Source organism: Bos mutus, chromosome 7 (assembly GCF_027580195.1).
Source record: "Bos mutus isolate GX-2022 chromosome 7, NWIPB_WYAK_1.1, whole genome shotgun sequence".
NCBI classification, from domain to species: domain Eukaryota; kingdom Metazoa; phylum Chordata; class Mammalia; order Artiodactyla; family Bovidae; genus Bos; species Bos mutus.
In genome coordinates this window covers 90349692-90372376 of record NC_091623.1, presented here as the reverse complement: position 1 = coordinate 90372376, position 22685 = coordinate 90349692, and the positions used below count along the sequence as shown (strand labels likewise).

The window sequence follows — 22685 nt, the reverse complement described above, 5'->3', positions numbered from 1 at the left end:
AAGAATACACAGAAGAACTGTATAAAAAAGATCTTCACGACCCAGATAATCACGATGGTGTGATCACTGACCTAGAGCCAGACATCCTGGAATGTGAAGTCAAGTGGGCCTTAGAAAGAATCACTACCAACAAAGCTAGTGGAGGTGATGGAATTCCAGTGGAGCTATTTCAAATCCTGAAAGATGATGCTGGGAAAGTGCTGCACTCAATATGCCAGCACATTTGGAAAACTCAGCAGTGGCCACAGGACTGGAAAAGATCAGTTTTCATTCCAATCCCAAAGAAAGGCAATGCCAAAGAATGCTCAAACTACCGCACAATTGCATCTCACACGCTAGTAAAGTAATGCTCAAAATTCCCCAAGCCAGGCTTCAACAATATGTGAACCGTGAACTTCCTGATGTTCAAGCTGGTTTTAGAAAAGGCAGAGGAACCAGAGATCAAATTGCCAACATCCGCTGGATCATGGAAAAAGCAAGAGTTCCAGAAAAACATCTATTTCTGCTTTATTGACTATGCCGAAGCCTTTGACTGTGTGGATCACAATAAACTGTGGAAAATTCTGAAAGACATGGGAATACCAGACCACCTGACCTGCCTCTTGAGAAATCTGTATGCAGGTCAGGAAGCAACAGTTAGAACTGGACATGGAACAACAGACTGGTTCCATATAGGAAAAGCAGTACGTCAAGGCTATATATTGTCACCCTGTTTATTTAACTTATATGCAGAGTACATCATGAGAAACACTGGACTGGAAGAAACACAAGCTGGAATCAAGATTGCTGGAAGAAGTATCAATAACCTCAGATATGCAGATGACACCACCCTTATGGCAGAAAGTGAAGAGGAACTAAAAAGCCTCTTGATGAAAGTGAAAGTGGAGAGTGAAAAAGTTGGCTTAAAGCTCAACATTCAGAAAACAAAGATCATGGCATCCGGTCCCATCACTTCATGGGAAATAGATGGAGAAAGAGTGGAAACAGTGTCAGACTATTTTTTTGGGCTCCAAAATCACTGCAGAGGGTGACTGCAGCCATGAAATTAAAAGACACTTTCTCCTTGGAAGGAAAGTTATGACCAACCTAGATAGCATATTGAAAAGCAGAGGCATTACTTTGCCAACAAAGGTCTGTCTAGTCAAGGCTATGGTTTTTCCTGTGGTCATGTATGGATGTGAGAGTTTGGACTGTGAAGAAGGCTGAGCGCTGAAGAATTGATGCTTTTGAACTGTGGTGTTGGAGAAGACTCTTGAGAGTCCCTTGGACTGCAAGGAGATCCAACCAGTCCATTCTAAAGGAGATCAGTCCTGGGATTTCTTTGGAAGGAATGATGCTAAAGCTGAAATTCCAGTACTTTGGCTACCTCATGCGAAGAGTTGACTCATTGGAAAAGACTCTGATGCTGGGAGGGATTGGGGGCAGGAGGAGAAGGGGACGACAGAGGATGAGATGGCTGGATGACATCACTGACTCGATGGACCTAAGTCTGAGTGAACTCCGGGAGTTGGTGATGGACAGAGAGGCCTGGTGTGCTGCGATTCATGGGGTCGCAAAGTCGGAGACGACTGAGCGACTGAACTGAACTGAAGGTGAATGAACCTGGGCTTGAGTCATCCAGAGCGCTTCCTGGATGATTCTGGAAGGACCAAGGAAACTGGAATGTGGACAAGAGTTGAAGGCACCGCAAGGGAGGGGTTTGGAAGGCAGGTGGGGAGCATGCACTGGTGGTTGTGTCCCAGCAGCGGTGAGGAGTGGGGTTGAGACACCCCAGTCTGGTGCCACAGCTCCAGCTCCTCTGCTGTCTGCTCTCTGTGCAGCCAGGCCCAGCTCAGACAGTGCCTGCTCCAGTGGCCTCTCCCACGCATCCCAGCCCTCCCTCAGTGCGTCCTCCTCTGAGATTTTGGGATACATCTGGTTTCTCTACCCATGGGGTTTTTCAACCTGGGCTGCCAGTGTGTGGAAATCTCTGTACTAAATTTCCACTTACTTGTCTTCAACCTCATCTCTTGTGAAAACCTCAGAGAATTCACAAATCCCTCCCATAACTACTTCCCCCTATTTGTGAAAAATCTCTTGTGTATCCCTACCACCAACAAAGATTTTACCTAGCTTGACTTCCTGAAGTTTGTATTAGAGTTTATTTTCCAAATATGGACTCGTAATACTAATACTGATTATAGTATTTCAAAATATACCTTCCTACCTCCACAGCAGTCTGGGTACTACTTGGTCCCCATTGGTCCAGCAAACACCAGCCCCATACTGATGGTGAAGGCTGACAATTACTTAACCTTCTTCATCATAAAATTTTGTATAATAGTGCATATATGCTATGGTATGCTAAGTCACTTCAGTCGTGTCCGACTGTGTGACCCCATGGATGGCAGCCCACCAGGCTCCCCCATCCCTGGGATTCTCCAGGCAAGAACACTGGCGTGGGTTGCCATTTCCTTCTCCAATGCAGGAAAGTGAAAAGTGAAAGTGAAGTCGCTCAGTCGTGTCTGTCAACGACCCCATGGACTGCAGCCCACCAGGCTCCTCCATCCATGGGATTTTCCAGGCAAAAGTACTGGAGTGGGGTGCCATTGCCTTCTCCGAATAGTGCATATATATCTCCCACCAATGTTTCAAAGAAATCAGACAATGAATTTAAAGCACTTAAGCACGGAGCATTATGGCACACTGTTACACGTTAGTCGCTCAGTTGTGTCCGACTCTGTGTGACCCCACAGACTGTAGCCCGCTGGGCTCCTCTGTCCATGGGATTCTCCAGGCAAGAGTACTGGAGTGGGGTGCCGTCTCCTGGCACACTGTAGATATGCAATAAATGTTGATTATGTATAACCAGTATCTTTCAGGGATCTCTAGAGCTCTAGGCAAGTTAGGAGCTGAGATCATAGATTCAACTTTGCAGGACCAGAAAACTGAGAATCAAGTTAACTCTGGAATTCTTCCCTCATGACTAGGTTATGGGGAAGGAGGTAGTAGAGGATTGTTGGCTCTGGTGACCCCTTTGTCCACTTGCAGGAAGCCCAGAAGAACGAGGTCTGATACAGTGGAAAGCTGGGGCCCATGCTGACAGTGAGATGTCTTCCAGCCTGAAAAGCTATGACTTTCCCATTGGGATGAGCATGGTAAAAAGAATTGCCTTTCTGAAATACATTCCTATCTGCCCGGTCTTCAAAGGATTTCCATCAAGGTCAAAAAACCAGCTTCCAGTTCCAGAAGATATCCCAGAAAACACAGAAACCATGTACACCAAGGTCTGAAAAATTATTCCCAGCAAAGGTAGGACTGTATGTTAGTCTATGGCTTTTGTGGGAGGGATGGAAAATCACAACATTCTTATGCTTTAACCAGAGAGACAACTACTCAAGTTACCATTTTTGTAACATAATTGAATATTTTCAATGGAAAGGGAGACTGGGTAAAAAGTCACTGTATGTATGTGGAACTCCTTAGCCATTTCATGACAGTGGACAGTGGACAGTGACAGTGGAACTTCCCAACAAGTGTGGGCCATTAGCCGTGTAGGAGGTTCAAAGTATGCTGAAATATTGATCCTTTCGGCCTTTGGGTATCTGAACTGATACTGGGTCACCTGGAGCCTGTGAGCTATAACCTGTAGCTATAGGCAACCTCATGTAGTATGATAAATTATATTTCATGACATGGAAAAGGTTGAGAAATGACTGACACAAGTATAAGAATATTAAAAATTCTCTCACATAAGGCGGTCTGTCTCAATAGTTGTAATAAAACCTCTACAAAACAGAATGATTTCAGTTACCCTAAAACTATGCCATACAGGCCCTGATGGGGTGATGTCTCAAGGTCTTAAAAAAAAAAAAGGTAGTTTTAATGTGCACATTGCCACAGACAGACAAGTTCCAACAAGGTGAGAGCTTAGCTTAGATGACTCCATGATAGAAAGTTTTAGTAAGTGATTTATTAATTTGTACCAGGGAATGGTCTCAAGTGCTTGATGTGTATTAACTAAATATACTCCTGAGATAGATACTATTATTACTACCATTTTAACAAGGTGGAAACTAAGGCACAGAAAGGTTAAGGGACTTACCCATAATCACTAGACTCAAATTCAGGAAGTCTGGTTAGTCTTTGCTCTTAATTATTAGGTTATTCAAGTTTGTAACCTCTTATTATATTACATGATGATCATCTGGCAGTATGTGGAAATGAACTCATCTGCCCACCCATCTAGGCTTAGGGAAATGGTCTCCAACGCTTACATACTTGGCAGCTTGCTGTGCCACTTGTGGTGCTGAGCTAGTAGAGAACAGAAGGGGCTGGTGGTATTGTGGAACCACCACAATATTGTTCTATAAAGAACAATAGCCGAACAAGATCATCTACTTCAGAGTCTTAAAAAACCTACCTGTTTATTAGCTTAGTAAGGGAGTCATTAAAAAAACAGCAGGCACAGGTACTGACATCAAAGGACCATAGGGAAAATGTGAACCAGAACTGACCAGATGGCATTCTTAATCTTGAGCCCTCCAAATTTAAGATAGGGCCATGAAGCATAATTGTATGTGGAACCAGGAAATGGCTAGCTGACCAACAGCCTATCCCAAATAAAGATTATAAATTAGTTTGTGAGAGTGAAAAAGGGGATCCAGGTGAATCCCAACAGCAAACCAGGCCAATCAGAGCAGCAATGGTTTGTGAAGGGCAGAAGCCAGTGGAGCTTATACTAGAGTAAGGTTACCAACATACTGGCCAGCCAGAAAGTTTCTTAACATGGATATATATGATTGCCTTGACACTGCAGCCTGAGGTGACCAAGGCGGGCTATGGAGGGGGCTATGGGATTTATTTTACTGCTGTATTTTGGACAGATACTTATATATAACAACACATTTGACACTATGGAATCTAATAAAGCTTGCTCTCTCAGCAAATTTCGCCAACAGGTTTGTCCTGAGGGACTGGGCCCACACTAAAATGAGTATCACCACTTGAGAGTCCGTATTTCAACACCAATAAACACAAACATCAGCAGCTCAGTTCTACTATTATTTATTTTTTTAAATATTTTTGAAAAAATATAATTTTTTTACAATATTTTCAACTTAAACACTATTCACACTGAACACGTATGGCAGCTTAACCTACCCAAATAAGAAGTTTAAGAAGCCAAAACTGTTCTAGCTTTGTTAAAAGAAAAGTTGTGCTGCAGACTATTGTAGTGATGGTTAACAAAGCAAGGAAAAGCACCACTCAAATCATATGTAACAATTTATTTGTTCAATTGAATTATGGGTTGGTCAAATGTTAGATTTTACACAGGTAATAGCTATGATGCAATGACTCCTTAGAAAAGGATGGAATTCTCAAATCACATACTTGCTTAGATGTAACACTAGGATAATTCAGTATTTTCTTACATGATAACACCCCATAAAAGCCAGGGGACTTAGGTTCACTACCTTGTAACCTCAGTAACTAAAGACATATTTAAATGTCTATACTGAACTATTTCAATTAACCAGCAAGCCTTCTTCAGAAAAAGGAGATTCTTTTTGATGGGAACAAAGGCAAATTTAAGTCTGAACTGAGGAACTCACTTAACAATTAGAATTTAATTTAGATTTAGAGATCATTTAATTTGGTGCTTTGACACAACCTGACTGGTGCTTCTTTCCTTGCTGTCACTTCAAGCCATGGGGCCAATTCTGTTCTCAGTAAATGTTTGACAGCTTTTTACTTAACAGTCTCAGCACTTTTATTAAGCATGCAAGACTAACAAAACTTTGGCAATGCATAAGTGTAACACAGTGACGAGAGAGAGCTTTTACAATTAAGTCTTCTAATACTGCCTTCACAGTGTGGAAATTGTGCTACATCCACCAAAAGAGGGCCCCGTCTACTCAAATATTTTAGTACTTCACCCCAGGAACAAACTCCTTTGCATTTGGATTCAGATTGCTCTTGACCTGGAAAATAAGTAAAAAAGCAAATTCATTAGCAGGTATCTCCAGATACTCAGAAGCATTCAACCCAGATCCACATGCAAAACCATCTTCCAAAAAAAGACAAAGGCAAGAATTCAGATGGTAAGGTCAAACTGAATTAAAACACATCTATAGCAGTGAAAGAAGGAACCAGATGTAAGCTATGTATATTATATCAAATTTTATCAATTTCCTAAACAGAAGGTAGGACTTGAAATTAAATTTGCTTAAGTGTAACCGGAAACTCACTAACTGCACATCCACCAAAGGAATGTCTCAGAACACAGAATTCTATTTATTTAACTATGATAGTTGACTTTCTTTAAACAGTTTCAAACTATGCAAACATTAAACAAGTATTGAAATGATGATTAAAGTGATTGGGGAATTGTTTATGGATTAATTTTACTTTATGATGCTCACTGAAAATATGGAGTTGTCTTTCTAATTGCTGTATTCTAATTCCCACAGGAAGCATGGTATATAACAGGAAAAGAAAACTACATGGGGAGTCAGAAGATCTAAGTTGGAACCCCAGCTCTGCTAACTAACTTCTTATGTAGGCCTGGATAAGTCACTCTCTGGGACTGTTTTTGTATCAGTTAGGGGAGGAATGGGCCAAAGCCTCTCAGAGCCTTAGAGGCTTGTACCACCATCATTGTGTATTTCTAAATCTTTACTTTCCTAAGTAGATATGTTAGCATACAGGGAACAGCTGGAAATTTTCCTCTACCACATTTTTGAATGCAAATTGATCAAGACAAAAAGAAACCAGGACAGATTCCAGGGCCTGAAATGTAGGGATGCTGGCAGGATTTTAGATTGAATCTGAGCCTTCAACATTACTTACTTCAAGACCAGAGCATATTAAACAACATTTTGGAGCAATAATTTAAGTTTCATAATTTAAACATAATCATTCTCATCTCTCAAGGGAAATTAATCTAAACTTTGGGCAGATACAAAATAACTAGGAGGAGTTAATCTCAAATAGACTGAGTCAAACAAACCAGTTTCTAGACAGTGGGATGATACTGGGTCCAGGTAAAGTTATACATTAGAGCAAAGAGCTTTTCTCCTCAGAGGAATCAGGATTATTTGTGGAGTGACTAATCCAGCCATAAGCAAGTATACCCCAACAGACTGTTCAGATCACATATCTGCCTAATTGGGTTACTGTCCTTTACTGCAACAAAAGCTATACCACAATGTACATTTCAGTGTTCTCTATACAGCCTTTTAGGAAAACAGTTTCCAAATGTCTGAAAGGGCAGGCTGGCAGTATCCTCTGGGAATGCTTATAAAAATTAGCATGTCTAGATGACTGATTCTATGGATGGCATGTTCCTGAGAAAATTTCTGTTTTTAATGCTTCATAGGTCATTATGATGTACAACCAGGTTAGGAAATCACTGCACAGTGAATAAAAGACAATTACAAAATGACTTCAGAGTCTAGGGGAATATTCCAGAGAACCGTCTTGCAGAAGCAACTAGAGATTGTCCATATGGAAAGAAAGTTTAACATTCTGGCTAAATTATCTTAATTTTAGCAAAAGGATCATCAGGTTTTACTTTAGTACTGATGCTTAGTTATCACAGTTCCTGAAAAAACTTTTTACTACAAATAAACCATCAGCAATGAGACACTGGGAATAACTAAAAATATAAATAGGTTTGTGTTCCTTTTCTGCCAAGAGTTTGTAAGTCTTTGTTAAATCATAATTCCAAACAGAGTTAGAGTAACTCAATGAAAATCCTGGGTTAGGAAAAAAATCTCCAGAATTTTACCCTTCAGAAAAAATTTGTAATTTCACCAAATATTTAAGACAGAGCAAAACCTCTCCGTCTAGCTACTTTTGCACAGGCAAATCACATGAACATACTTGTCCCTTTTGAATGACTGCTTTTAGACATTTACGTATCCTAGGGTATCGTAGTTGTCATAACTAAAAGTAGTGTCAAGGAATCTATTAGTCAGAAATCTATTAATCAGACTAGCTCCAGAGTGCTGCCAAAAGTCACTCCATATCATAAGTGAGACCAGGAGGCCTCTGCTTCCATAGTAAGAAGCAGTAGAATTTCTGAAGGGAAAGAGACGTAGAACTCTTCTTAAACAGATGGATGCTGACTTTTCCACTTATGAGAAAGACCAACTAGGTTTTAAAAAGGTGAAAAAATAACTCTTTACCACAAGATCTTCCAGGGAAGAGCCATCACTGATAACAAGGTCATTAAACTGGTCTTGAATTTGGTCCATAGTTTGTGGGAGATCTCGAGCTGGAATAAACCACTCATGTTCCTCCTCTTCTTCCAGCATTTCTTGGAAACAGCGTTCAATAAATTCTTCTTCCCATAACTCCTCTTCTATCTGGATTTATAATAAAGGGTAATTTATAGCATACTTGGTAAGATGACATCACTAGGAAAGGCTTAAAGTATCTTGAACTAAACCATTAAAAATCACAATGTCATACCTTCCTTGTCTGCTTCTATGCTAAGGTAAAAAAAAAAATCTTTTCCATAAGACCTGGAAAGATATATTTAGATTTTTGCTATGTCTTACTTGTCAGAGCAGAATATTCTTTCTTTCCACTAAAGGTGGCAGGGAAGAAGTAACAAAAGTGTTCTTATGCAGGACTGGGTATTAGAATTACCTATGATACTCCCAAAACTATACAAACCCTAAACCCACCCAAAAATGACTGGAAAAATTATCTTTAGAGGGTCAGCAACTTAACTGTCATTGAAATAGAAGACCATACTGCTTAACCCTTTTTAATACTCTTGAATATATATAACTGCTGCTGCTGCTAAGTCGCTTCAGTCGTGTCCGACTCTGTGCGACCCCATAGATGGCAGCCCACCAGGCTCCCCCGTCCCTGAGATTCTCCAGGCAAGAACACTGGAGTGGGTTGCCATTTCCTTCTCCAATGCATGAAAGGGAAAAGTGAAAGTGAAGTCGCTCAGTCGTGTCCGATTCTTCGCTACCCCATGGTCTGCAGCCTACCAGGCTCCTCCGTCCATGGGATTTTCCAGGCAAGAGTACTGGAGTGGGGTGCCATTGCCTTCTCCTATATATATATATATATATATATATATATATAAAAAAACTAGATATGGTCAAATCACACTGGCTACTGATGGCCAAAGTCAGGATCAGGGAAAAACAAGACAAAAGATGAAAACAGGTACAAGAAATATGGGAATAAAGACATTTATCAATGTATGAGACTTCTCTACAACGTATGAGAGTTTTCTAAAGTAGAACAGTGGTGTCAGATTTGGGGGCTGGTCAGAACAAGAACCTTAGATGAAAACCAGTACTTTGGTACTGGTGCCTGTCTACTCTGGATTCTCTTGACTTTCACCACAATAGGACAATCTGACTGGTCTAAGGTAGTGGTTTCCAAACCTTACTGCTCCCAGGAACCACCTGAGACGGTCAAAAAAAAAATAAGTTTATCAGGTCCCACCCTAAACTCTTCTGAATCAGAATTTTTGGGGTCAGACACTGAAAAAAGTTCCCAAGGTTATTTCAATTGAGCAGTTAAACCTGGTAGTAATCAACATCCAAATAAAACAGAAGTGGTGGCACATAAATCCATGTATTTCATATATAAGGGACCAGGTGAAAAACACATTTCAGGGACAAGTACAATTATATTATTTGACGGTTATCACGGGCTACAATAAAAAAGAATGTTTATACACAAAACTAACTTGTCTGTTGAATTCCTCTTCATTTTCCATCCACATGTACTCTGCAAATGGATTGTCATCTTCATGAGAATGACCGTTAATTATCACATCTTCATTGATGATGCTTGGGCTAGTACTGCTGCGACTTGGATCTTTCATGGTTGGCGTCAGATGTAGTTTTTAACCTTAAAACAACAATACAGTTAATTTAGCCAGTTATTCTTTCAGTTCTTAGTGAGCATCTATTATTACCAGCCATCATGGTTAGGTATGAGATGCATATTAATACATTAATCCACATGATAAACCAAGCATTTGGAAAGCTTCATTTTTCTCCTAAACGATTTTAATGTCTAAGGAATAACTGAGAATAGCCTAGATTCTAGTAACAGTAAACAAAGGCAAACAATTATTTAAATTGAATCCCCAAACCATCTAATTTGTTAAAAATAGAATATTCTATGTTTCATAAAACAACCATGGTTTGGAAAATTGATATTAAAAAACCTAGGGACTGGAAGTGAAAACTAACAAACTTTTAATATATTGCAAGCTAAAAGTTTGAAGCATTAAAGTTCCAGAGTCTACAGTATTCTGTCTGTGTGTGTACACCCAGTCGAAAAGTTGTGTCCGATTCTTTGTGACCCCATGGACTGTAGCCCACCAGGCTCCTCTGTCTATGGAATTTCCCAGGAAAGTATAGTGGAAAGGGTTGCTATTTCCTACTCCAAGGGATCTTCCCAGCCCAGAGACTGACCCCATGTCTCTTGCGTCTCCGACAGTGCAGGCAGATTCTCTGTCTGCACAACCTGGGACGCCCCTACAGTAAGTCTACCAGTTCATTAACTCCGAAATTGCTAAAAAATGTGTTTACGTAAAGCAAGAGAGACTTGTATGTAAATCCAAACATTAGTGTGATTTATGCCAAAGGAAGGCAACAGCATACCTAATATGAAGATGAGAGTTTTAAAAATGTCTTCTTACTCCAAAGTTGTCATAATCAAACTAAACAGAAAACCCCAAATATACTAGAAATAGTTTTCCTTCTTTGGGTAAGGTTCAGGGACAGACTTGCTCGATGTATGTTGCCTGGCCCTTTAAACTCATTTTATGAACTTAATTTTAACTTAATTTTATGAACTTAACAGGACATAAGTACTAAAAAACAGCTTTTCATATAATATGAATGGTAAGTCTCTAAGCAGTGGGGGTGGGTGGGCCCAATCCTGATGCACATATGCATTTCCCCCAATACTGAATACTAACGACAATAGTGTCATGGCACTAACATTTTTCATTGTTAGGAAGTCCTGAATTAAGAATTACTGAGAAGGCTTCCCTGGTGGCTCAGTGGTTAAGAATCTGCCTGCCAATGCAGGAGACACAGGTTTGATCCCTGATCTGGGAAGATCCTGCATGTAGCAGAGCAATTAAGCCTATGCGCCACAACTACTGAGCACGTGCTCTGTAACAAGAGAAACCACAGCAATGAGAAGCTGGCACACTGCAACTAGAGAGCAGCCCCCGCCTGGCGCAACTAGAGAAGAGCCTGCCAGCAATGAAGACCCAGCACAGTCAAATATAAATCAATAAGTAAAATTAAAAAAAGAATTACTGAGAATTCTGCCTTCCTTAGTGTTGTATGTGTATGAAAGAAAAGGCAGAGACAGACTGAGATTTATGTGGTAGGGTGTGGGGTAGAGGGCTTCCCAGGTGGCTCAGCGGTAACCACTCCACCGGGCAATGCGGGAGCTGCGGGTTTGAATTCTGAGTTGAGAAGATCCCCTGGAAGAGGAAATGGCAACCCACTCCAGTATTCTTGCCAGAGTTATTCCAGGAACAGAGGAGCCTGGCAGTCTACAGTCCATGAGGTCACAGGGTCGGAACACTACTGAACAGACACACAGTGTGGGGTAGAAAGAAAACATGACTGGGATTAGGAAACTGAAGCACTGTGAAAAGACACAACAGAAAACAGATGATAGATATCCTTGATATTTTTATTTATCATTAATCTTGGGTTAAATAAACCCTCTTATTTTGATAACAAGTTCTGACTAAACAGCAATCAGTTCCTCTAAAGTAAATTACTTATATATCAGGCTACCAAATATTTATACGCTCATTTTTAAACAAACTACACTTTAGAGTAGACTCAAATATTATGAAAAGAAGGAGGTCAATTCTGCTTTGCAACTTCATGGAACTTTGTTTACACTGCACACAAACCGATCATTAAACGATGTTCAAACACATCTCAATTTACAACAGCTTTTCATTATATTCCCAACATGTATCCTATCCCAGCTCATACCCATTACATCCTACCTTTCAGAAGACCACAGTATTAATAAATGACATATTTTTAGTTAAAAATAGTACATAAAAATCATGTTTAGCAGATTACAGGACATTCAATATTCAAGTAGAACTGAACAGTTAAGTAGCAATTATATGTGAGACCTGTACTAGAAATACCACTAACTTGTTTTTGAATATGATTCAAGTGACTATAATAGTGTGTGTGTGTGTATATATATATATATAAATAAAAATTTGTTTAAAGAAAAAAGTGTTTTCCATACATTTCATGAGCATAAGTTTATGTAAACAATGAAAATCTGCATCAGCAAATTCTATAGTCTGGGAATCTCAAGGAACCCCTCCCTCCTTGTTTGATGCCAACCAGTAACAAAATATAAATAGTGCTTAGCAAAAAGGGCCCAAGCCCTGCATCTGACATGTCTCTAGGTCAGCTTTTTGCCCATTATCACCTCATCAAACAACCTGTGGCTTTGGTACAGATCCCACTGAAAGTATATTAAGGACAGTAAATAAAATTTCATTGTCAAGCAATATTTGGGAAACAAATCCTAACTGGAACCAGTAAAATCAACTGGAGCCCAGGCACTAATCATGCATCTTAAGATAGCTGAGGAAGAAACAACTGCTGACCAGATTTCTGCTATAGCCAGTCAAGTGAAAAGCCAGAGGGGTGAGGATCATTTACTTTCAGAACATTGACAGACCTACAATTACAAGGTATTGTTACCAGATTTTAAATTTTCTTCTATCACCTGTTGATTTTTCTTAGACCAAACACTTTATATTATGTCCTATGTATGTTTTGGGGCTTCCCTGGTGGCTCAGATGGTAAAGAATCCACCTGCAATGCAGGAGTCCTGGGTTTGATCCCTGGTCGGGAAGATCTCCTGGAGAAGGGAATGCCTACCCATTCCAATACTCTTGCCTGGAGAATTCCAAGGACAGAGGAGCTTGGTGGCCTACAGTCCATGGGGTTGCAAAGAGTTGGACATGACTGAATGATTAACACACACGTGTTTTGCTGTCTTAAAAAAATTGAGTGTATAGTTCAAATACCGTAAAATTTCTTATTTTAAATTGGCATTTGTCAAAAACAGTTAAAGGCAAATATAGTAGCCAGTGCCAGCAAAGAATAACAGTTGGGGCAAAAAGGAAAGGAAGAAAGGCTGGTGAAGGAGATGCTTTGGGAATAAAGGCTTTGAAAAGCTCCTACATATTCTGGGAAACCTAAGAGGCCACAGGCATGCCCAGTGCTGGCAGCACACTCAGAAAAGACCTGACAAGATTATTCAAGCTTCAGGCTCTGCACATAAAAAGGTTAAGAAAGAGCTGTAAAGTGCTCAAGTGTTAAAGGTGTGCCTCAGCATACAGCAGCAGGTTTGACTGGGGAAAGAATCAGTAAACTTGGTAAATCAATGAAGATTATTTAGTCTGAAAAACATAAAAAATAATGGAAGATTTAAAAATGAACAGACCTCAGAGATCAGTAGGATACCATTACATGTACCAATATATGCATAATGGGAGACCCAGAAGAAGAGAAAGAGTGAAGACTAATTGGCCCCTAACTCCTCCAACTTGATGAAACCTATCAAGCAGCTCAAGGAATTCCCAAGTAGAATAAACCCAAAGCAATCCACATGGACACATTGTAATCAAGTTATTGAAAGTCAAAGACCAAAAAAGCATCTTCAAAACAACAAGATTAATAGATGATTTCACATCAGAAACTAGAAGCCAGAAAACAGGACAATACATATGAAAGGATAAAAGGGGCGGGGAGGGAAACTAAGACATTCCCAGATAAGTAAAAAAGTGAGAGTTCATTACCAATATACCTGTCTTATAAGGAGAGCTAACTGACTCCTTCACATTGAAATAAAAAGAATACCAGCATTAACTTGAATTCACTGGAAGAAATAAACAATGATAATTATACAGTAAATACAAAAGTCACTAATAGATTTCTTGCTTTATAACTCCTCTTTTTCTCTACAGCAAACTAAAGAAGCATTAGTCCACATGAGTTACAAACTAAGGTGTTATTTGTCATGTCCAGGGTAACCACTAGGAAAAACCACCAAAAAAAATATATAGTGTAAGGTGTACCGCTGAGATGTATCATCATCTTATTCAGAGGCAGTCCAAAAGCAGCAGCTTCAAGTCAGTGAGCTCAAATCTATATATATTAGTCTCTTGTGGCTTAGAACAAAACCAATAAAAACTTAAACAGGAACTCCTGAAAACAAAACAGAAGCACCTAATTTGCTTCAGTGATGTTTGAGGACACAATGTATGTAATGACTTGACAAATACAGTTTAAAAAAAAAAAATCTGAGAAGTAAACCATAACAATCTGTTGCTGTCTTGTCTTCGTTCATGATTTAATGGAAACCACTTAAAAATGGGCAGAAACGAACAGAGAAAACCCATAATCCCCTTGCCCCAATTTTTAATGTTCATACTTGCTTCAAAGAACATCTATGGCTTCAAAAAACATGTTTTTATTATTTAAAATCCTAAAATTATCACAAAATGTAATTCAAAATTTTTAATCTTTAGCCTTAATCTCATAAAAGGATTTCTAAAACAACACAGTAATACTAATTCAGAACAAGCAATATTAAATTACTAATACTAAAAATCTAGTAGTTGTAAGAATACATCTAATAAGATTTTCCTAAACAAAAATCACAAAATGGTAAAACAACAATGTATCAAAGTAATCATTTGAAAAATTCTGGATAATTTGTCTTTGCATATAGTTAGGAAATTTTGTTGGAAAAGGAAGCATTAAAGTAAAAAAAACTGTTTATGTACAAAGTAGGCCCTACTTAAACAGGTCTTAAGGAAGTTTTTTCCTTTCCATCTTCAATCTTACCCAGAGGTAGTCAATTTTAACAGCTTAGTATATGTCCTTTCATATTTTTTTGCTTATAGAGACACACATAAAGAATTTATGTATTTTAATAGAATCATGCTAAACTAAATATATCACATGAAAGATCCTTACTAGTCAATGTACACAAGTATACTTAATTTTTTAAATGGATACAGCAGCAATTATTCAACCATTTCTTCTCTGATGCAATTTACATTTCCAGTTTTTTCAATACAAATAATCCTGCTTTGATCACCCTTGTACACACATCCTTTTCTAGTTGTGTTTTCTGTAGGATACATTCTGATAAGTGAGAATAACTGGGTCAAAGGCCATGTGCATTTGTAGCTTTAAAAGACAGATTATATGCCAAAAATATTATGGTAATGTACATTCCTATAATAAGCTGGGTGCTCCCATTTCTCTGCATCCTCAACAGCTCTCTATATAATCAACATAGCATTTTACTTTTGCAAACAGGTGGGCATAAAAGAATCTCACTGTTTTCCTCTACAGCTGCCAGGATATGTTCATCTTGTTTAGGAAGTCTTTCCCTATCTTGAGGTTTTATTTCCTTTATTTTCTCTCAGTATTTTTATAGTTTCTTTTTTATAGTGAAACCTTAAAAAAAAAAAAAAAAAAAACACACCAAAACCCAACTATTCCTATTATTTTTTTAAATATATTTTTGCATATTTATTTAGCTTACAGGGCATTCCTTAGTCGTGGCACATGGGATCTTTAGTTGCAGCATGTGGAACCTATTTCCCTGACCAGGGATTGAACCCAGGCTCCATGTACTGGGAGCATGGAGTCTTAGACACTGGACCACCAGGGAAGTCCTCTAAATCTTTAACTCATGTGAGCACTACTTTGAGTATGATGTAAAAGATCTATATTCATCATTATTGAAATGAAAGCTTGTTCCTCAGGTTTATCATGATCAAACTCCTACTATACTGTTTCCTTGCTCTGTGATGGTATATTGTATACTGTTTTATCCCCAACTTTTATTGTTTAAGAATTTTAAACTTACAAAAAAGTCATAATAAAATAATAGTATCATGAACACTTGTACCTTTCATCTAGATTCATCAACTATTAGCTTTTTGCCACAGTTGTTTTCTCTATACAATTTTTTTTGGCTTAACCATCTGCTATGTTGCAGGCCTTTCATCATGACCTTTCATCTTCAAATATTTCAGCACAGTATCATACTGTTTTGAATAGAGCAGCCTTTCAGTAAGTTTGAATATCTAGTATCACAAATCCCTTAGCAACTTTCTTGGGGAAGAGGGGAATCTTGCACTTTCATCTTTGTATCAATTTTAAAGTTGTCAATAACAGTCTGATGGGAATTTTACTAAAAATTTGCAGTTTAATCAGGATCATGTTTTTATGTTAAGCCCTCTGGCCAGGAAGATGGCATATCCATTTACTTGAAACTATTTTAATTCCTTAAAGCATAAATGAATCAGAACTTTTTACCAATAGTGGTAGACTATTTATAGTCTTCTCACTAAAAGTGTTAGATAACATATTCCTAAAGAAACACTCAAAAGTGCTGAAAAGTAAGTAAAGTGGGAATTCAAAGAACAAAGTGGAACTTTAAACACTGAGGCTGCCTCTGCACTGAGGGCTTCTTTCTGTCCATTAGGCTTCTTTGAATCGACCTTGGATGCTTCAAGGGGCAAAAGGCATATAGGAAAGATGGAACAGGAGATCCTCCCGCTCTAAGCTGGGACCCCAAAGGGCTATATACTCAGGTTAAGGTTGAACCAAAAACGACTCCCACTCCCCACCAAGCTAATCAAAAGGGAACGGTGGAAGGGAACTCAGATACCGTGACTATGGCTGGACCTCTTATGGATAGGAGGAATAAATTCTCATCACCTGGGAAGTCCAGAACATCCCAAGTCATGAACTGAGTATAAAGTGGCCCTTGACTGGTGCCAGAGCCTGGCAAAAGCAAATGTAAAATTCCTTGAGAGGAAGGCATCTTCATTCGAGGCCTTCGGTGAAGTCACTCAGTCGTGTCCGACTCTTTGCGACCCAATGGACTGTAGCCTACCAGGCTCCTCTGTCCATGGGATTTTCCAGGCAATAGTACTGGAGTGGATTGCCATTTCCTTCTCCAGGGGATCTTCCCAACCCAGGACTTGAACCCAGGTCTTCCACGTTGTAGACAGATGTTTTACCATCTGAGCCACCAGGGAAGTCCAAGAACCTCAAAAAATTAATCTTTAAGGCCAATGAAGAGTTCAAAATGAAAGATAACCAAATTCAAAAGGCAAAAAAAAAAAAAAAAAAAAGATACAACAAGCAAGAAGCAGTGCAATTTACAGAAAGCATAATCAAAACTCATGTAGCATGTTGCCACTCATGTGGCAAAATGATCATTACCTATCAAGCTTGAAAATATATTCAGAAAACAAAAACAAACAAAAAAAAGAAAACAGCTAAATATAAAAAGTGCACACAATAGATTTGGAAAACAGCCAAATGATGATATATAAAAACCACAACATAAACAAAAATATAATGGGTTTGGCAGCAGACTAGATCTATACAATAGAACTGAAGATAAAAGAAAGTATCCAGAAAACAGCAAAAAGATAAAAAATACAAGAGGGTTCAAACAATATAGATGGCAGAGTGACAAGTATCAAGTTCCAAAAGAAAATAACTGCAAACCCAGACTGTGAGAATGCTACATAAAATATAGTTTTCAAAAAAATGAACTAGGAATTTTTCCATCCTTATATTCAGGAATCATTTCAATAACAAGAATTATGGGATCCCCAAAGACAAATGAATCTAAAATTATAAGGGCTTGGTATTATTAACAACCTTTAATTTTCTCGTTTTGATAGGTCTATTCAGGTTTTCTGCATGTATGGACGTGAGAGTTGGACATAAAGAAGGCTAACGCTGAAGAACTGATGATTTCAATCTGTGGTGTTGCAGGAAACTCTTGCAAGTCCCTTGGTTCAAGCCATTCAATCCTAAACGGAATAAACCCTGAATATTCATTGGAAGGACCGAAGCTGAAGTTTCAATACTTTGGCCATCTGATGCGAAGAGCTGACTCATTGGAAAAGACCCTCATGCTGGGAAAGACTGAAGGCAAAAGGAGAAGAGGGTAACAGAGGATGAGGTGGTGAGATAGCATCAATAACTCAATGGACATGGATTTCAGCAAACTCCAGAAGAGAATGAAGGACATGGAAGCCTAGAGTGCTGCAGTCCATGGGGTCGCAAAAAGCTAGACATGACTTAGCAACTGAATAACAAACCTCTCTGGTTAACCACAGTAATTTTTATTTCACTAAAATCTCATTTCTCCAGAATTTGAATTTTGTTACAACAGAAACGAATTTCTCCTATTTCATAGCTCATTTGACTATATCCCTCTTTTCCTTGATAAGGCTGACATGGGATTTATCATAAGGAAAAAAAACTCCAGCTTTACAATTTGCAGAACACAGTGAGTGTGAGGGGGGTGTGTGTGTTCACAATTTGCAAATGCATAGAATCTCTGGAAAGGTAGAAAAGAAACAGAGGCAAATAATATCTGATAAGGGAATTTTATTTGGAATAAAGACCTATTACAACTCAACAATAAAAGACCAACCAACCAATTTAAAAATGGGCAAAACATCTGCAAAGTTCTCCAAAGGCCAAAAAACACATGAAAAGATGCTCAACATCCTTAACTATGTGGAAAATGCAAATCAAAACCATGAGATAATACTTTATATTAGTGAAAATATGGGAAAATTGGAACCCTCATTCGCTGCCAATGGGAAATTTAAAATGGAAAACAGTCTGGTAGCTCCCCAAAAGATTAAACACGGAATTACCATATAACCCAGCAATTCCACTCCTGGGTATATTCCCAAGAGAAATGAAAATATGTATCTACATAAAAACTTACACAGGCAAAATGTTCATAGCAGTAGAGATACAACCCAAAGGTCCACCAGCTGATAGATGGATGAATACTGAAAACATCATGCTAAATCAAAGAAGTCAGTCACAAAGGAACACATATTGTATGACAGATCATGGGCATAAGATTTCTTTTTGAGGTAATGAAAATGTCCTCATTTGATGGAAGTACAACTCTGGTAAAATACTAAAGACTACTATATACTTTAAATGGGTGAACTGCATGGTATGCGAACTATAGCTCAGTAAGAGCTGCTAAAAAAGAAAGAAATTTCACCAGATTTTGGTTAGGTTAAGAGCAGTTTTTTTCCTGATATCTGGCACTTTAAATCTACAAACTCTTTTCCTCAGCTATTTTTTGCCATTTATTGGTTTCCAGCAGTGTCCATACATTTATAGTCGCTACAAAATTTTAAAATATGAAAATAAATCTTTTAAGTTTTAGAAAGTTTCCCCCTTTTTCATCTCTTAAGAATTGTCATTAACCACTTCATGATGTATGTAAATAAAATCATTATACTATATACCTTAAACTTATACAGTGCTATATTTCAATTATATCTCAATAAAACTGGAATAAAAAGTAAAAACATTAACTCTTAAAAAAATTCTCATTAAAATTCAAACAGAATTCTCTCTCTGCTTCTTTCATTAAACTGACTCCACAAGGAATTTCCTGGTGGTCCAATGGTTACAACTCTGGGCTTCCACTGCCAGGAATCAGGGATCAATCCCTGGTGGCAGAACTAAGATCCCACAAGCCGAGTGGTGCCACCAGAACCCCCACAAAAAATCAAAAGAAACTGACTCCACAGACTTACCACCTTTTCTTATTCCACTGGACTCTACTTTGAACTACTGTAGGCCCTTTAAAGTTATTTGTTGTTTAAACACACATATATTGTATACATATGTATTTTAGTTAGTGAGAGAAAATATAGAAATTTCTGCAACAGCTTCTATATTTAATTCAGAAGTCTGAGCAGGACGGAATTTTTTGTTTAATGTTTGGCAGTATAAAATAATGATTAAAAGCATGGGCTCTGGAACCAGGCTGCCTTTCTAGATATGTGACAGTGGGCAGGTTATTTAATCTGTTTCAGGTTCCCTATCTGTAAAATTGATAATAATAAGAGTACCTAGGCAAACAACCTAGCAGGTAACAGTATTACTAAACATGTAGAACAATTAAGATTGCTAGGGCAAGCTATAAGATAAAAACAACAGGTCCAACCACTTGCAGGAGTGAAACAATGTCACAGAAAAATCCCAAAGACTATAACCCTGATCTCAATTATAGTGTAACTACGTTATGAGGTAAGAAAAAGGATGGTACAACACAGCTGAAAAAAGCTCGAAGTGCATCAGAAATACCATCCTTATTTATAAAAACTGATACATAAAAGAAGCAGAGTCAGTTCAAATAAATTCACACTATCCAACTTGGTAGCCACCAGATACTTGTTGCTATTTAAATTTAAATTATTTTAAGGCAAAAGAAGAGGGTGGCAGAGGATGAGATGGTTGGATGGCATCACAGATTCAATGGACATGAACCTGGGCAAACTCCAGAAGATGGTAAAGGACAGGGAGGTCAGGGGTGCTGCAGTCAGTCCATGGGATCAAAGAGTCAGACACAACTTAGTGACTGAACAATTTTAATTCCATACAATCAAAATTTTAGTTCTTCGGTTGCACTTGCTACATTGCAAGTGCTCAACAGACATGTGCTCAGTAGCTATCTTACTGGACAGCACCACTATGAACAATGAGGAAATTAAGAAAAAAGACTGAGTTACTGATAGTGAATCTCAGGCTGTATCATACGTGAAATCTTAATGTATCTGTGCAACAGGGTGATCCAGATCACCAAGACAACTTGGATAACTTTCATTTTGGATTGGGTTCAAATCCCAGATATGCCATTAACCACCAGAGGACTCTGAATATGTTACTAAATCACAGGCAGCATGCTACAGAGGTTAAGAGCACATAATCTCCGCTTGGATTTGAATTCCAGCTCTTATTAGTTGTGTAACATTGGGCAAGTTACTCCACATCTCTCTTTCATTTATAATCTTCATTTTACAGTAGTACTTGCTGCCTAAAGACACTGAAGAGTAAATACTTGTAAAAGTACTTTGAACAATGCCCTCCATTACTAAGGGCTATAGAAGTGTGTGCCTAATAAAAGAATCTCTCAAGTTTCTACTGCTTTCAAAACGGGCAGGACAAGCTTCTCTTCCTGCTTATTTCACAAGTTAAAATAAATATGAAAATCACCTTCCAACCCATAAAGAAACAGACAAGCAGGCTACACTTTTGGGAGAGTTACCTTTTTTTTTTTGGTCAAAGACACCTACTTGTTAGAAAAAATGAAGTTCTGAACAAGTTCACAATTAACAAGTGGTATAAACAGCGTAATTTGCTCAAAATATCCTCTCACAGACCGGAACAGAAACACAAAACAGCAAACACTAGGAATCTCATTAAAACCCTTAGAGAATTTATTTGCATACATAACCTGCAGCCCATGAAATTTCAAAGGCTATTTAAAGAAAACTCAAACTAACACCTGACCAACTGCTAAAACGCACTGTGAAAAATCATACCACCAGGTTAATTAGACAAGATTAGCCAGCACATGCAAAATGGGAATTTGTCTTCTGCTGAAATGTCAAAAGCTCTCAGCTGTTAGACCTTCTCCCACGGCACACTGGATGCCAAATTCTTTCTAGAGTTTGTGGTTTCTGTGAGATGATGGCGTTGCAAAATCAGGGAAAATAAGACAACAAAAGAAGCAGTAAAGGTCCCTTTTTGCAGTTACAGAAAATATCAATGCTGGCTGCTTCAACAAATGTTTTGAAACAAGTAACTTGAACACAAGCTATATATTTTTGATGGTGCGAGAGAATAAGCATAGCACAGAGAAACTAAAAAGTGCAAGAACCAAAATTGAAAAACGTGAATTGGCTAAGCCCTTAAAAGTTCAACTAGTTCAAAACAGTCCTGGAGTAGGAGTTGCCAGTACTCCAAAGGACCTCCTAACCCGAGCACGGAATACAATGTAACTAAAATTAAGGGGTAGGGGATGTCGAAGAAACCGGAGAAAACAGATCAGAAAGGTACAGGCTCGCGGACGGTTACAAAACGCTCTACTAGTACGCAAGGCAACCCGCCAGTCCCTCCGCCCCTCTCTCTTCCCCCACCCTAGCCTCAGGAGGAGCGCGCAAGCGCAGCAAGTAGCGGCAGCGCGTGGCGACGCGCAGGCGTAAAGTGGGGAGAAACAATGAGCTTTGTTGCCGAGGCGGCAGCGGGGAGCAGGGGAAAAGGGTACCGGAGGCGGGGGTGAAGGGACTGGGGTGGGGGTGGGGGCTCGCGAGAAAGTGCTATCCCGGCAACCATCGCGCGCCACCGAGGACCCGGATAGAGAGCTGCGGGATCCAAATCATAAATAATAATGACAATGAGAAAAAAAAGCGACGGCCATTTCTCAAAGAAAGAGACTAAGTCGGTCCAAGATCATCTCTCAGACTCAACTGGAAGAGGCAAGGAACAACGGGGGCCATACGGGCTTGGGGGCCAACGACCCAGGGGACCCTCTAGGCCCCTCAGCCGTCGCCGAGGTGCTGTCCCTCGACCGCCGGGGCCGCCGCACCCTTCTCGCCGCTCCGCCCGAGGGAACCCCTCACCCAGTGCACGGCAGCGGGGACGGCAGCCAACGAATCCGGTCGGCCTCCGCGGATCTCCACAAGCAGCGCCGCTCCCCCGCTCGACGCGCGCTTCGCCCGCAGCCTCCCTTCTCCAGTCCAAACAAACACCCCAGCCCGGAAGTGACTTCACTTC

General features: G+C 39.2%; 2 protein-coding genes across 2 annotated transcripts in view; one reads left to right on the top strand and one right to left on the bottom strand.

The window, feature by feature from the left end:
- The window catches only part of SLC23A1 (solute carrier family 23 member 1), a 17405-nt gene extending 9240 nt beyond the window's left edge, over window positions 1-8165 (top strand). The window contains exons 15-16 of the mRNA XM_070374431.1: window positions 3031-3291; window positions 6453-8165. Coding sequence (XP_070230532.1) covers window positions 3031-3272 — 242 coding nt within the window. The 3' untranslated portion in view covers window positions 3273-3291; window positions 6453-8165. The remainder of the gene's footprint in view (window positions 1-3030; window positions 3292-6452) is intronic.
- On the bottom strand, window positions 5031-22685 carry PAIP2 (poly(A) binding protein interacting protein 2). Its single transcript, XM_070374432.1, has 4 exons — window positions 22532-22685; window positions 9704-9867; window positions 8172-8351; window positions 5031-5963 (listed from the first exon to the last, which is right to left on the bottom strand). Exons 2-4 carry the CDS (start codon window positions 9839-9841, stop codon window positions 5907-5909), a joined length of 375 nt encoding a protein of 124 aa, XP_070230533.1. The 5' UTR covers window positions 9842-9867; window positions 22532-22685; the 3' UTR covers window positions 5031-5906.

Excerpts from the sequence above, each read along its gene's own strand:
- PAIP2 (XM_070374432.1), bottom strand. The coding sequence starts at position 9,841 with ATGAAAGATCCAAGTCGCAGCAGTACTAGCCCAAGCATCATCAATGAA. Across the intron at positions 8,352-9,703 it reads AAGAGGAATTCAACAGACAA|ATAGAAGAGGAGTTATGGGA; the intron begins GTTAGTTTTGTG and ends TTATAAATCCAG. Across the intron at positions 5,964-8,171 it reads CTTCCCTGGAAGATCTTGTG|GTCAAGAGCAATCTGAATCC; the intron begins GTAAAGAGTTAT and ends CTTATTTTCCAG.